General features: G+C 42.7%; 1 protein-coding gene across 2 annotated transcripts in view; it reads left to right on the forward strand.

The window, feature by feature from the left end:
- LOC135224463 (uncharacterized) overlaps nt 1-15,491 on the forward strand; it is a 151,908-nt gene that overhangs the window by 72,594 nt on the left and 63,823 nt on the right. For both annotated transcript variants that reach the window (XM_064263462.1, XM_064263463.1), the window contains one exon: nt 2,632-2,702. In XM_064263462.1, the coding sequence (XP_064119532.1) occupies nt 2,632-2,702 (71 nt within the window). The remainder of the gene's footprint in view (nt 1-2,631; nt 2,703-15,491) is intronic.

Below are 15,491 nucleotides of genomic sequence, written 5' to 3' on the forward strand. Positions count from 1 at the left end.
GTATTACTTGAGATTTTTTAAAACCATGTAATTGTTGAAATTTTTATGTCGACTGAATAATTTTCTTTAGTAGTCTGTTTGTGTACTATAACCTCATTAATCATATGTTGCTTATTTCAGAGCAAGAAATCTCTGTCACAGTGACTCGTTAGGTAAGGATTTAAAAAGGCCTCTACTGATCATCTGCAGAATCAGATGCTGCTAAATACTATCACTATTTTATGCAATTTCACAGAATTTACAGCGACAATATTCCATGTGGGTCTTCCAATTGAAGATTTGTGATGGCATTTACCATTTATTGACTAGTGAATGGCATATATTACTGGGCAGTGATAGAGAAGGTACTCTAGGTTCTCCAGTGGTGACAGCAGGATAGTTATTGAGAAGAAGTACCCCTAGTTTTCTACATATTCGGAGGTTTATATATTTTCAGGGGCTTCTTGACACCCAAGGGTTGGTTGCCCATACTATTGTAGATCATCATGCAGGTGGTGGGGCGGGTGTAGTCAGAACATTCCCTCCACTTGATCATCTTTAAGTCGAACACCTTTTGTTTCCGAGCATTTGTAACAGCCTTGGAAAGTCAGGAATTTGGGTCATGTGTAACTGCCGTTGCCTACCTCACTAATCAGCACAACACTAATTGGTAATGCAGTCATTGTTTTGGTCAGAGTAGCACAAAGGTGTCATCATCCAGAAGATAGAAATGTAGTTATAAATGCCATGAGTAGTCTTTAGATCATCCTGTCAAAATAATTGTTCATCATGGCTGTTTGTAAGAGAATTGGATAGTTGAGTCTGGCCGCTTGATAAATGGGCTTGATATTGCAAGTATGGTATGTATTGGACTTATGAGTATTTCCATCTCTTCAGCTTCTTATGGCAAGTTCTTGTCAGGTTGCTGGTGTAAAGGACATGAATGACCCTCATAGTCCCCTCATCAGGATTGGTTCCTGGACTCTGTATCTTAGCTTGGAGAGTCTCCAAGCACTTTTGTTATGCATGGGGCTTACTGAGTAACCCCACAAATGGGTTCCATGAGTGCTGGTTATCTTGCATGAATGTGGAAAGAGAGGCTCTTTGAGATTGGAGCAGCCAAAAATGCTATACCAGTCAGGACATCAACCCAGTGCTAAGAGTTGTCCTTGTCAACAGTGGCATGGCACAAAGCAGCTCTCTCATATCTTCATTCAACAAGAGTTGTACTTAAGCTCTGGTCAAGACATTTCAGACATTCTTCTTCACTTTGGCCAGTCAGTGCCCTGGTCTTCTGTGAAACATCATAGCTAGGATTTAGACTTGGTCCAAAGGCATTTGACTGAGCCTCATCAAGACAGTGTTTTTTGCGACTAACTTCTTCAAAGCACTTCATCTTGCTATGGAAGAAGAAATGATCTTCCATTGGGTTGTCCTCCTTTGCTAAGGATTTCATGGCCAAGGTGTAGTCTTTGTATGCTTGCAGTTTCACATTCCCTCTTCATCATTCCTGCTGTGCCAGCCTCTTTTATTGAAGTTGACATTTCTCTCTTTTGCCATGTCTGGACTTGGAGGTTATGTCTGCCAGGCTAGAGATCTGTGCTTTCTTTCAATTCTGGCCATCATCAGACACTGGTCTCCATGAATACAATTGCCTTTGGCTCTGCCAGGTTAGTACAAAGACTTAATATGATGTATCAAAATTGATTTGTTGCACCTGAAAAACACTTTTGAAGCACATGTCTTTTCCTCTTCTGTGGCTTTCAAGTTTAACTGGGAGTTTGATTCTTATCATCTAGGAAGAATGTGAAGGTAACACTCCCTTTTCACAAGATCCTATTTACAGGTTTTAACTCACCACCACTTAAGTGCGTTCTCCTTTGGGCTGATGATTAACCCTCCATAATGCTGTTTGACTACTGTCTTGAGGTGTGACTATTATTGGGTATCAGACTTCACACTCCAGATGATAAGTAAGTACTTGGTATCATCACTAACCCCCTAGTTCTTGTTTACAAACCATGCCTTGTGCTTCTTGACCCTCTTTGTGATGTGCCATCCAGGCTGCATACAAAATTGACCATCTTGCCCAATCCTCTTGATTAATGAAGATTGGTTTATGATTGAATTGGTCTTCATTCCTCATGGCCCATTTTCTGATAAGTTTCAGAGGATGGCTCTACCTTTCTCCTCCTTCTCCAGTTGGGAATCAGGCAATGTATGACAAATGGGGTGGCTTTGAACAAACACATTTATATAATTCAAAACATGTTTTGTGGTAGAAACTTATTAATCTTAGGGTAATTGCTTCTCTCTTTCCCACGTTTTTTCTTTTTTTGTACAGAGGAATCAAAAACCATGTACATATAGCACTATCTGAAGGTCTGGAAATAGGTAGTGGAAGCCTTTTCAATCATGATCTGACAGTTTGATGGGACTAGGATTTCTTGCTTGGGAATCAGGCAGCATAAGGTTAATGCTTTATACTGCAAAACATGTGTTGCAGTTAAAAAACCTTCAAGTTCTTAAGGACAATACAAGTTTTATAATTAACAGATGTTTATCTTTGTCTGAAAATTAATCGCTTCAACTACAGTATAATTTATGAGTTATTTTCTTTCTCCTCCATATTCAACATGTGATGCCATACAGATAAACTATTTGGGGAAGGCATCATTAACGTGATGTATACTGATCAAAATACTATAGGCTACAATTGCAGGGTAAGTACCTACATTTTTGGTAATTACAGGTTTTGGGGTGTGGGCAGTTTATTTACCTGGTATTTCACTTGAATATAAAACACAGGAGTAAAGTGTGTCATTTTTTAGGGGCCGTTAATAGTTGCAATTAGATCAGGATGTTGGAACAAATTTGAGGGTTCTTAAATAAAACCCTGATTTTCCTTAACATATTTTGTTAACCTTAATTTTACAGTGTGAAAACTTAATAATCAAAACCAATCCTTGTATACCTAACGTAGCCTAACTCATTATTACCCTGACCCCCCTAAGAACCTAAACTGAATTCCTTAATCTTAATACTACCAGAGAAAAACAGCAACTTATCAAACACCCTTAGCAATATGCAGGACTTAGCCTGCCAATCAACTTTCATCTAATATGGATATGGATATTGATCAAATTATCAGCCAATCTCCAACTCTAGCTTATGTACCAACTGCTTGACAGCTTAGTCACTCTCATCATGGAGGAAGCCAGTGGGAGAAGATCTCCCTATATGTAGCAGGTGAAGGGGAGCAAATTCCACTCATTCAGTTCCATCTACCAGACTGCAACAAAAATGAAAATAAACGTTAATTAAGTTACACAACCAAACAAAAACAAAAATACAACCAACTTTGCATCAGACATTCACAACAAAAAAAGCTATGCAAACTACCAGACAACATCAACACACACAGATAAGCACAAAAAATAAAGCACTACAGTTTCAAAACACAAAGCTCTTCTTACACCCAACACAGCCTACCACACTCCTCCTTCCTAAATTAAAGAAAATCTCACCCCCCTTTTTTTCTGTAAAAATTCTTTTTTTATTCCAACACTGTACTCAGGAATTGGACCTTGACTTCCGGTCCATGGCCTCTCACTCACTACCTCTTCTTCACTGACTATTACTCCAGTCTCACTAGACTCACCTAGCTGTGGTTCCAAACTAATTACACCAAACTCATTTAAACTGGAGGCTTACATTGGCTTCAACTTAACCAACACCTAACATGGCTGCTATCATCTCTTCCATACTCTTGTTCATTTGTGCTATACTCCATCTTAAGCTATCCAAAACTCCTCCACTTACATTCTCCAAAATTACCAACTCACTCTCACTCACACTCACTCCCACACTTTCTCTTTTCAACACTTTCACTCAAAGGAAACTCACATACACCATATGTACCGTCTTCCTCACGACTTGGTATTGTTTCTAACTATTACATATCCTTGTCCACATTTCTTGTATTCACTGGGTTCATTCCTTTCCCATCCCACTCAAATCCCTCAAAATCAGTTACAACCTCATTCTCACTACCACCCAACATCTCAAGGGTATTTTCACTTCTCACGCTTGCTGGTTTTTAAAACCCCTCAAAATGGAACGACCCATCTTGTGTACTCTGAGAACAAGTCGGTAAATATACCCTTACTCTTTTTACTCCTCCTTTTAGGCTTTCACTTATGTTCCACCAATGCTAGCTGTTTATCTCTCCAATTTATATCTTCTATTTCTTCACTTTTCTCTTCCTTTTCCTCCATTAGTAACTAACTAATGGGATGCTCTATTATGTATTTCATGGTTCTCCCCATCTTCTCAGCTGATTATAATGTGCTCATATTACCCTTACATTTCCATCTTCATTCCTGTCTTCTAGCGCATAATCAATCCATTGGATCAAACAGTTTTCAATACCCCTCATAATTCATTACATACTCACTTGAAGCCATGCTAGTGCTTTTATTTATTGACCCATTACATATAAATCTCTGCTGTTATTCATAACAACAAATCCAACTTATTCTATCAGTCAACATTCGTAACATCTCGCTCAGAGTCCTCATGGTTTTTTCCTTTAATCCATTCACACTCGTCATATATGGAGTTAATAATACATGCTTGATACAAACTTACTCTTACGATCTACCAAGACAACTGCGCCTACATTTCCTCTCGCAGTTACCAGCAAAGCTACACAGTCAATTGCCATAACTCAAACGGCTCCTTCATCCTCAACTTCAAAACAGATGGGCTCAACTTAAACTTCCACACATGTCCATATCTCTTGTGGACTAACATGCACATCACTACTGCTTCACGTATCAAGAACTGGAACATACATCAGCTCTCATCTTCTCTTGAAAAATTACACCATGCCTTCACACAACACAAATCTCTCGGCAAACCGTATCCATTTACTAAACAACAAATGCCATCTTCTCTCAGGAACTCCCTCTCTAATACACCTCCTCAGCTCACTCACCACAAAACACTTCTGCTGCATCTCCTCAATGTCCTCCGTTGTTAACAATTCATTCCCATTCCTGTCCAACTCCACTATATCCTCCGTACTGAGACAGACTCTTACTAATCACTCCCACAAACCTAGCCATACTTCCTGCCTCACTTCGAATTTTCCCTTCACAACCTCTTCATTCAGTAGAACCCCTTTCCAAACATCCACTACCAATCCATTCTCCATTGAGGGATCTATCCCAAACAGGAAACAATGTGGCATTTTTTTCATCTCCCGGTAGCGCAAAATACACTTCAACCTCAATCTCTCCCAACTTTACCTCCAACCTCACTTCTTCCACCTCCAACCTCACTTCTTCCCATCCAACTGACCTTCCTGCTATACCTCTTACTGACACATTCACCACTCTCCTTTTAACACTCCAATTGACTCTCAATATTATAATCAATCTAATCAAGCGCGCGTTCTCTAATGATATTTGCGCTCCCATGTCAACCAAACCACAGCACTGTCCTCCACTGACATCAACTCCCACAATTATATTTCTCCTCTTGTGTACACTGACACTTGTCTCATTTGCCAGCCAAACATCCTTCACTTAACGTCCTTACTATCATCTTCCATTTCCAACAACTCCAGCATTCTCTCTTCAATTTTTTCTTCCTGACACTTCTATTCATAGCTCTTTTTCTCTGCAACCCATTAGGAAAATAAAATCAGATGAGGTATAGAATCGAGTGCTGAAGATGGGGCAACTAAGTTGACCAATGTAATTGGGAGTAGATGCATTTTACTTTCGGTGAAGATATTCATGAAGTGGTTTGTTATAAACAAACAAATAATCAATTTTAGTACCAGTGACCTCATACTGTATAGATGTTTCATTGTGTTCCTGGTATACTATGTAATGTATTTTTTCATATAGTGTAACTTCATATTTTAGGTACTGGTGGTGTAAATGCTTTTAATACTGTTCTTTTCCTTAATGTCTACTGAAATAAATATTGAAACAGATTATGAATGTGTTACTTGTTCCAAATTGAGAAAACGACACACACTTAGATGACATGTGTAAAGTGTTTTATACATTTCATATACAGAATATTTACAGTGTGCAGCCCATTTCTCTCTTTTGATAAATTGGTCTTAGTCTGATTAGGTTCTCCTCTCCAGAAGATGAAGAAATTTCAATTACAAATCATCAGAACATTCACCAGAGTAGACGGAGCCAGCCTTGATAACCTTGAAGGAATATCATGATGATGTATAAAATTTCATAGTAAATTTTTCCTTTTATTCGGGTTTTTGTTTTAATCATTTAACTGTACTCATTGATATATTGGTGTGTAATACCTAGATAGATTAATTGTAGCCCTGATGATAGCCATGAGTTGATGACCACTGTAACAGGGGTTGAAGTCTATTTAGGAAATGAAGATGAAGAGGAGTTCTACCAGCACCCCAACTCTACCTTCCTCTGTTGTTACTCACTTTGTGCTACAAGATTGGTTGAATTTGGAACTGAAGACAAAGTCAAACCCATCAGAGGAATTCTCCCTCAACTTGGGAAGACCTTGACGTGGTTAAGGGGCTCTTGAACCCCAGAAATTTATCCTTGGGTTCAAGTCCAAGAGTCCCATATATCATATTATTATTTATTTGGATTAATGTTTGTGGACTTTAACACTTTTGCAAAACATTTATTGGACCGGATAAATAAGGAAGGAGATCATATCCGAAGCTAAATAGTGGAAACTGTGGTAGGACTATCAACTACCTGATAATGTTTTGACCTAAGGGATATCAATTCGATATCTCAAGGGCGGAACTATTCTTCAGGACTTGACCACATATTCCAGGGGGGGTCTGGTTCTGGGGATAGGACTGGGCATTCTTCTTGTTTGCCCATAACATGATTAGGGTGGGGGTGATTGTGTTCTTGTAATACTCTCAGTCCTACCAAGCGGGTTTAGCTTGAACTTGGGCCACACTAATCATGTTGTACCATCCCTTGTTGGGTAGGCTAGGGTAGGGACACAGATATTTGGGCGTCAGTTCTCATTTGTGCCATTGGTGAAAGCATAAACTCCATGAAAGGCTGATGATATTTTTTTAAGGTTTTCACTTTTTTTCTCTAATCTTTAGGGAAAATATAAATAAAGATTTTTTTCTCTGATCTTTATGGAAAATATAAATAAAGAATTGAGTACCCCTGGGCCCTCTAATGGTCCAGTTGTGGCACAGTTGACAACTGCTGGAACCATCTCCTCTAACAACTCTTGTGTAGTTGTAGATGACACTAGTGCATCGAAGAACCACCATCCTGCTTCAAGTGAAGTATCAGAACACCCGTCAGGGTGCAATAACATTAAAATTGAAAAAAGTATAAACCTCTTGGTAGATTCCTATCTTGTAACATTGGAACCATACATGGCAAAAGATCGCTCCAAATCGGAGGTGAATAACCCTCCCAACCCCCAACACTGGCATCACACACACAGCAAAAAATTCCCCTTCGGTACATAGTATGTGAAAATATATCAATTCCGAGGTAGAGCGAATTTAGATATTAAAGGACATTTGTAGCTCGAATGATATATAAATGAATCACGGTTCGATGTGATAATTATTCATAACAAGGCTACGTGGGTCAAAAACGCTCAAATTGGCTAACATGGTAGACAGGGTTTCATATCGATTCTAATTACGAAAACACCGAGTTCAAGGGTGATTTGTAACGTCAGAATCGATATAAACTTATAGCATCTCTGTTGGCTGAATTGATAGCGTCACTGTCCGTCCTGATTTCGTTCCCGTCCACTTGGATGGTGGTTCAATCCCATTTGGGGACGAAATTATTATCAACTAAAAAATTCCCCTTCGGTACATATATGAAAATATATCAATTCCGAGGTAGAGCGAATTTAGATATTAAAGGACATTTGTAGCTCGAATGATATGTAAATGAATCACGGTTCGATGTGATAATTATTCATAACAAGGCTACATGGGTCAAAAACGCTCGAATTGGCTAACATGGTAGACGGGGTTTCATATCGATTCTAATTACTAAAACACCGAGTTCAAGGGTGATTTGTAAGGTCAGAATCGATATAAACTTATAGTGTCTCTGTTAGCTGAATTGATAGCGTCACTGTCCGTCCTGATTTCATTCCTGTCCACTTGGATGGTGGTTCGATCCCATGTGGGGACGAATTTATTGTCAACTAAAAAATTCCCCTTCGGTACATATATGAAAATATATCAATTCCGAGGTAGAGCAAATTTAGATATTAAAGGACATTTGTAGCTCGAATGATATATAAATGAATCACGGTTCGATGTGATAATTAGTATTCATAACAAGGCTACGTGGGTCAAAAACGCTCGAATAGGCTAGCATGGTAGACGGGTTTCATATCGATTCTAATTACGAAAACACCTAGTTCGAGGGTGATTTGTAAGGTCAGAATCGATATAAACTTATAGCATCTCTGTTAGCTGAATTGATAGCGTCACTGTCCGTCCAGATTTCGTTCCTGTCCACTTGGACAGTGGTTCGATCCCATGTGGGGACAAAATTATTATCAACTAAAAAATTCCCCTTCGGGTACATATATGAAAATACAGTGGACCCCCCGTATTCGCGTTCTCCGGATTCGCGGACTCACACATTCGCGGATTTCTCTCGGGAACGTTTCCCTGTATTATTCGGGGAAAATTCGCGCATTCGCGGTATTTTTCTATGAGAAATATCCACAAATTCCTGGTTTTCGTTATCAATTTCATCATAAAATGCACTTTTTGTGATAAAACTATTAAAAAAAACAAGTATGAAAATTTTTAGTGGTTTTTCTTAAGTTTTAACTAACAAAATAGGCTGTTTTTAGCCTTTTTATAGGGGTTCCAAACACTCGCGGATTCTAACTATTCGCTGGGGGGTCTGGTACGCATCCCCCGCGAATACAGGGGGACCACTGTATATCAATTCCGAGGTAGAGCAAATTTAGATAAAGGACATTTGTAGCTCGAATGATATATAAATGAATCACGGTCTGATGTGATAATTATTCATAACTAGGCTACGTGGGTCAAAAACGCTCAAATTGGCTCACATGATAGACAGGGTTTCATATCGATTCTAATTACGAAAACACAGAGTTCAAGGGTGATTTGTAAGGTCAGAATCGATATAAACTTATAGCATCTCTGTTGGCTGAATTGATAGCGTCACTGTCCGTCCTGATTTCGTTCCCGTCCACTTGGACAGTGGTTCAATCCCATGTGGGGACGAAATTAATATCAACTAAAACATTCCCCTTAGGTACATACAGTGGACCCCCCCGTATTCGCGTTCTCCAGATTCACGGACTGACACATTTGCGGATTTCTCTTGGGAACGTTTCCCCGCATTATTCACGGAAAATTCGCACATTCGCAGTATTTTTCTATGATTAATATCCACAAATTCCTGGTTTTTTTGATTAATTTCATCATAAAATGCACTTTTGTTCATGAAACTTACCTGTCAGATATATATATATAGCTGTATTCTCCGACGTCCGACAGAATTTCAAAACTCCCGGCACACGCAGTGAGCGGCCATGTGTGGTTAGTACCCATTCCCGCCGCTGGGAGGCGGATATCAGGAACCATTCCCATTTTCTATTCAGATTTTTCTCTGTCGCCGGTCGGTAAACAACTGTTTACAGACCTCCGCCTAGGATTTTGAAACTTCTCGTGCTAACTTGAGTATTCTGATTGACTTTTGGTTTTGATTTGGCTTGTTGGCTTGGCATACGTGATAGTGGATTTGATTTGGATTTTGGCTTTGACTTTTCTTTGATTACTATGTCTGGATCTAGCTCTGCTAGCTTCAGGGTGTGTGAGGTGCAGGAATGTAAGGTGAGGTTACCCAAAGCTTCGGTAGACCCTCATTCGGTGTGCTAGAAATGTCGAAGTCATGTATGTATGTTGAATGATAGATGCATCGAGTGTGAGCAATTGACTGAGGTTTAGTGGAAGGCATATGATTCTTACGTGAGAAAGCTTGAGCATGATAGAATCAGGAGGTCTTCCTCTAGAAGTGCTTCTGTGAATAGAAGTCAAGGTAGGATTGTATCTCCATTAAATCCTCCTGTAGATGTAATTCAACCTAATCCTGTTGTATTGCCACCGAACAATCAGGAAGTGTCTACGGAAGGAAATGTATTATCTACGATTATGGAGTCGATTCGCGCCCTGGAATCGAAAGTGATTGCTTTACAATCAAATGTGTCTAAGTGCAATGATAGTGTTAGTTCATCTAGTGTTGTGGAGGGGGCGTCAGATCGGTCCCATAATGCCTCCAGTCCTAGGCCCTAGGCCCTGCCGGACTCCCCAGGCTTAGGGAGAGGGCAAGCCGGGGCCGAAAGCCGAAGGAGGGTTACGGGATCTAATAACCGGTCTGACGTCCCTTTGGCAGAATCTGAGGACGAATCTCAGGCTGCCAGGGTTCGTGCACGGGCACGGATCCTTAAAGAGTGCTTCTCATCCTCCGAGGCTTCCTCTCCTCGCCGAGGTTGGGACTCGGAGGACCTCTCATGGGGAGAGCGGCAGGGGTGCAAGGTGCCGCACAGGCGGCCGTCGTCCTTGTCGCCCTCTTAAGAGAGGTTTCAGAGAAGAGGACGCTTCACGTCCTTCTGATCAGTGTTTGGATTCTTCACCTGAATATTTTGAAGCTTTTCCACCGCAGGAAAAGGAATACAAGACTTGTCGAGGTCAGGGATTGGACTCGTTCGAGCGTCTAAGTCGCTCTAAATTTGTTCCTGAGTTGAAGGAAAGGGCATCCCCTTGCCCATCTTCCTCTCACAGGATGAGTCCTTCTCCTGATCGAGAATTTTCTCCATCAAGGGAAATGCTTTTAGAAATGCAAAAGCAGTTAGCTTCCTATTTTGAGAAGAAATAGGCAGAACCTAGTCATCGGAGGAAGGATCGGTGGCTGCCTGTTAAGAGGACTAGGCAATCCCCGGCTCCTTCTCCTCGTTTTTCGGCCTTTGAGTCTCCTCCTAGTAGCCGACTCATTCGAGAACGTGAATGCGTTCCTCATGAAAGGGCGTCTAGGAGAGACGAATTTGACAGAGACGTGAGTTGCCGCACAGGCGGCCGGCGTCTTTGTCAAAAGGCTGAGAACGCTCAGAGATCCATGACAGAAGTTCGCGGTTCGGTTGTGCGTTCCGCTTTGCATGACGATAATCAAGACGCTTTTAAAGGAGCGTCAGGTAGTGTTCAACGTTCTGTGCATCGAAGTTCTCTTCAGGACGTTCGGGAAGACGTTTCTTATGACGCTCGGCGTCTTAAGCAGCGAAGCGCTTGCCAGGACGCTCGAGCAGACGCTTCTCAGGACGCGCTGCGTCTTATACATCGGGATGCTCGGCAGGACGCTTCTCAGGACGCGCAGCATCTTACACATCGGGAGGCTCGCCAGGACGCTCGCCAGGACGCCTTGGAAGAATGTTTGAGTCCGAAGCGTCAAGATATTTCACAAGATATTAAAGTGTCGAAGATAACAAGGAAACAACGATTGGTTACTTCGAACTCTTCTTCAACAAGAGGCACCCTCTTGCGAACAGGACCTCAAGGATTATCATCATCGCGATCTTTGAAGGACACTGATAATCGAGAGAGAGATTCTTCTAGTGATTTGTGCCCTACGGATGATGACGAGCCAACAGCGTCAGCGGCTTCAGACTATAAGATGTTAACGAACCTTCTTAAGAACTTGTTCCCAGATAATTTTCAAGCGCCCGTTCCTTGCTCTCCCCCTTCACAATTAGCCTCATCGAAGGCCAGGAAGGCGCCTGGCTTCGTTAAAATGGCCACTTCGCTCTCTGCAAAGAGAGCGTTTAAGAGAATTCAGGATTGGATGGATTCAAGGAAGGCTAAAGGGAAGACTTCTTTTGCTCTTCCCCCATCTAGACTGAGCGGGAGAGCGGGGATCTGGTACGAAATGGGAGAAGAGGCAGGATTGAAAGCGCAGTCTTCTTCTCAAGGCGATTTCGCAAATTTAGTGGACGCTCCGAGGAGGTCTTATTTATCATCAGCAAAGGTTTCTTGGACGATGTCAGAAACAACAGATCATCATCTCAAGGGAATATTATTTAAGACGCTGGCAAGGTTTGTTAAACGTTCTTGGATTGGTGCTTGGGGGCCTTGGATTTACAATCTAGGAGTCAAGACTCTATTTCTTTGAAAGAGCTTTCAAGTGTGCTGGCTTGCATGGATAGAGCAGTAAGGGATGGCTCTGTATGAATTAGCCATTCTCATTTTGGCTACCGGACTGCTAAAAAAGAGAGCTCTCTATTGCAGTTTTGCGGCGAAAGCGGTTTCTCCCGCGCAGAAGGCAGAATTATTGTTCGCCCCCTTCTCTACACATCTATTTCCGCAGTCCATGATTAAGGATCTGTCGGTTAATTTGCAGGAGAAAGCAACGTGGGACCTCTTGACTCAGTCTTCCAGACGCCCTACTCCCCAGGCTTCTACTTCAACCGCACAAGCCCCCAAGAAGAAATTTAAGCCCTTTCGTGGAGCACCTTCCTCTAGAGGTTTTTCGAGAGGAAGGGGGTCCTTTAGAGGCAAGACCTCTTCAATTAAGAGAGGATTGACATTTCTGCCCTTCAGGCACCTGTAGGTGCGAGACTCACCTTGTTTGCTCAGGCATGGAGGATGATAGGGTCAGACACCTGGTCCCTAGATGTGATCGAGAGAGGATACAAGATCCCTTTCCTCTCTGCGCCTCCTTTGAGCACGAAGCCGATAGACCTGTCGCCCGCATACCAGTCAGAGAAGCAACAGGTTTTGCTCGACCTTCTAGACCAAATGTTAGAAAAGAAAGCCGTAGAAGAAGTTCTGATGTTGGATTCCCCATGCTTCTACAACAGGTTATTCCTGGTTCCGAAGCAGTCTGGGGGATGGAGACCTGTCCTAGATGTCAGCAGACAACCTTTTTGTGAGGAAGGAAAAATTCAGGATGGAAACATCTCAGTCTGTGTTAGGGGCCTTGAGACCAGGGGATTGGATGGTGTCATTGGACCTCCAAGACGCTTATTTCCACGTCCCAATTCATCCTCAATCAAGGAAATTCCTGAGGTTCGTCTTAAAAGGGCAGGTCTTCCAGTTCAGGGCTCTTTGCTTTGGTCTGAATACGGCACCAATGGTTTTCACTTTCCTCATGCGGAATGTAGCAAAATGGCTTCACCTATCGAAGATAAGAGTCTTGCTCTACCTGGACGACTGGCTAATCAGGTCGTCTTCGGAGTCAAGGTGCCTGGAGGACCTTCAGACGACATTGCTGCTGACGAAGGCCCTGGGCCTAATAGTCAATTACGAGAAGTCCCATCTGATCCCCACGCAGTCCATCGTGTATCTGGGGATTCAGATGGATTCAGCGGCTTTTCAAGCTTTTCCAATAAAGGAACGTCAGCAGAAATGCTTAGAAAAAGTGTCAGCTTTCTTAGGGAAAGAAACATGCTCGGCGAAGGAATGGATGAGTCTGCTGGGAACCATTTCTTCGCTGGAGGAGTTTGTTTCCCTAGGGAGGTTGCACCTCAGGCCACTCCAGTTTTTTCTGGCAGAAAACTGGAAGGACAAACAGAATCTAGACTCGACTTTGGTGATCTCACAAGCGGTCAAGGATCAACTGAAGTGGTGGCAAGATCCAATCAAGCTTTCGGAAGGACTGTCCCTCAACCTTTTGAGCCCTGACCTAGTGTTGTTCTCAGACGCCTCCATGGTGGGCTGGGGAGCAACACTAGGCAAGGAAGAAGTGTCAGGCCTCTGGAGAGGGGAACAGAGGTCCTGGCACATAAACTTAAAAGAGTTGGAGGCTATTCGGTTGGCTCTTCAATTCTTCGAAGAATGATTGGTGGGCCGAGTTGTCCAGATCAACTCGGACAACACTACGGCTCTCGCTTGCATCAAAAAGCAGGGGGGGACACACTCTCGATCACTGTTCATGGTAGCGAGAGACATCCTTCTATGGGCGAAAGCTCGAAGCATAGTGATCCTAACAAGGTTCATTTCAGGAATACAAAATGTTCGAGCGGATCTTTTAAGCCGTCAACATCAGATGCTTCCCACAGAATGGACCCTACATCTAGAGGTTTGCCAAGAACTATGGAAGTTGTGGGGACGACCGCTAGTTGACCTCTTTGCAACCTCGAAAACGAAGAGGCTTCCGATTTATTGCTCTCCAGTTCTCAACCCGGAAGCAATAGCGATAGATGCCATCCTATGGGACTGGACGGGGATGGACGTTTATGCCTTTCCCCCGTTCAAACTCTTAGGAGAGGTAATAAGGAAGTTTGCGGCGTCGCCAGGAGCGAGAATGACTCTGATCGCCCCCTTTTGGCCCTCAAGCGATTGGTTCACGGAGGTCATGTCTCTTCTGGTAGACTTCCCAAGAAACCCTGCCAGAGAGAGTAGATCTTTCTCAAACAGCCCCACTTCGAGAGGTACCACGGAAACCTCTCCGCTCTGAGTCTGACTGCGTTCAGACTATCAAGAAGTTGGCCAGAGCGAGAGGTTTTTCAAGACCAGTGGCAGAGGCTATTGCCAATGCAAGGAGAGCTTCCTCTCGAGCGGTTTATCAATCGAAGTGGGCTGTCTTCAGGAGGTGGTGTAGGAAGAAAGGTATTTCCTCCTCCACGACCTCTGTGAACCAAATCGCTGAGTTTACTCCTGCATTTGAGAAATGTGGACAGACTTGCAGTGCCGACAATAAAAGGATATAAAAGTATGCTGTCAGCTGTCTTCCGTCACAGAGGGTTAGACCTGACAAATGATAAAGACCTTCACGATCTTTTGAGATCATTTGAAACAACTAAAGTACCGCAACCGAAGGTCCCATCATGGAACCTTGACGTAGTTCTAAGGTTCTTGATGTCGGCTCCCTTTGAACCTCTACATGCTGCCTCATTGAAAGACACTACAAGGAAGGCTATTTTCCTAACTGCTCTTGCCACGGCAAAAAGGGTTAGTGAAATTCAAGCAATGAGTAAAGATGTGGGTTTCAGAGGACACAGTGCAGTGTGCTCCCTGAATCCTAATTTCTTAGCCAAGAATGAAAAACCCATCTAACCCCTGGCCGAAAACCTTTGAAATCAAGGGCGGGGTTAGCAGAGTTCATCGGTCAAGAGCCAGAGAGAGTCTTGTGCCCTGTCAGGGCTCTCAAATTTTATTGCAAAAAGACTAAAGACTGTCGGGGTCCTTCTGAAAATCTATGGTGCTCTGTTAAGAGACCCGACTTTCCTGTGTCGAAGAATGCACTGGCATTCTTTTTACGAAGCACCATAAGGGAGGCCCATGCGTCCTGCCCGGATGGTGATCTGAAACTTTTGAAAGTAAAAGCCCATGAGGTGAGAGCTGTCGCAACCTCAATGGCATTTCAAAAGAATATGGCACTCAGCGATATCATTAGTGCTACTTTTGGCGAAGCAAACTCTGTGTTCGCTTCACATTACCTGCGGGATGTGAAGACGGC

The sequence above is a fragment of the Macrobrachium nipponense genome, chromosome 12, assembly GCF_015104395.2.
Source record: "Macrobrachium nipponense isolate FS-2020 chromosome 12, ASM1510439v2, whole genome shotgun sequence".
Lineage (NCBI taxonomy): Eukaryota > Metazoa > Arthropoda > Malacostraca > Decapoda > Palaemonidae > Macrobrachium > Macrobrachium nipponense.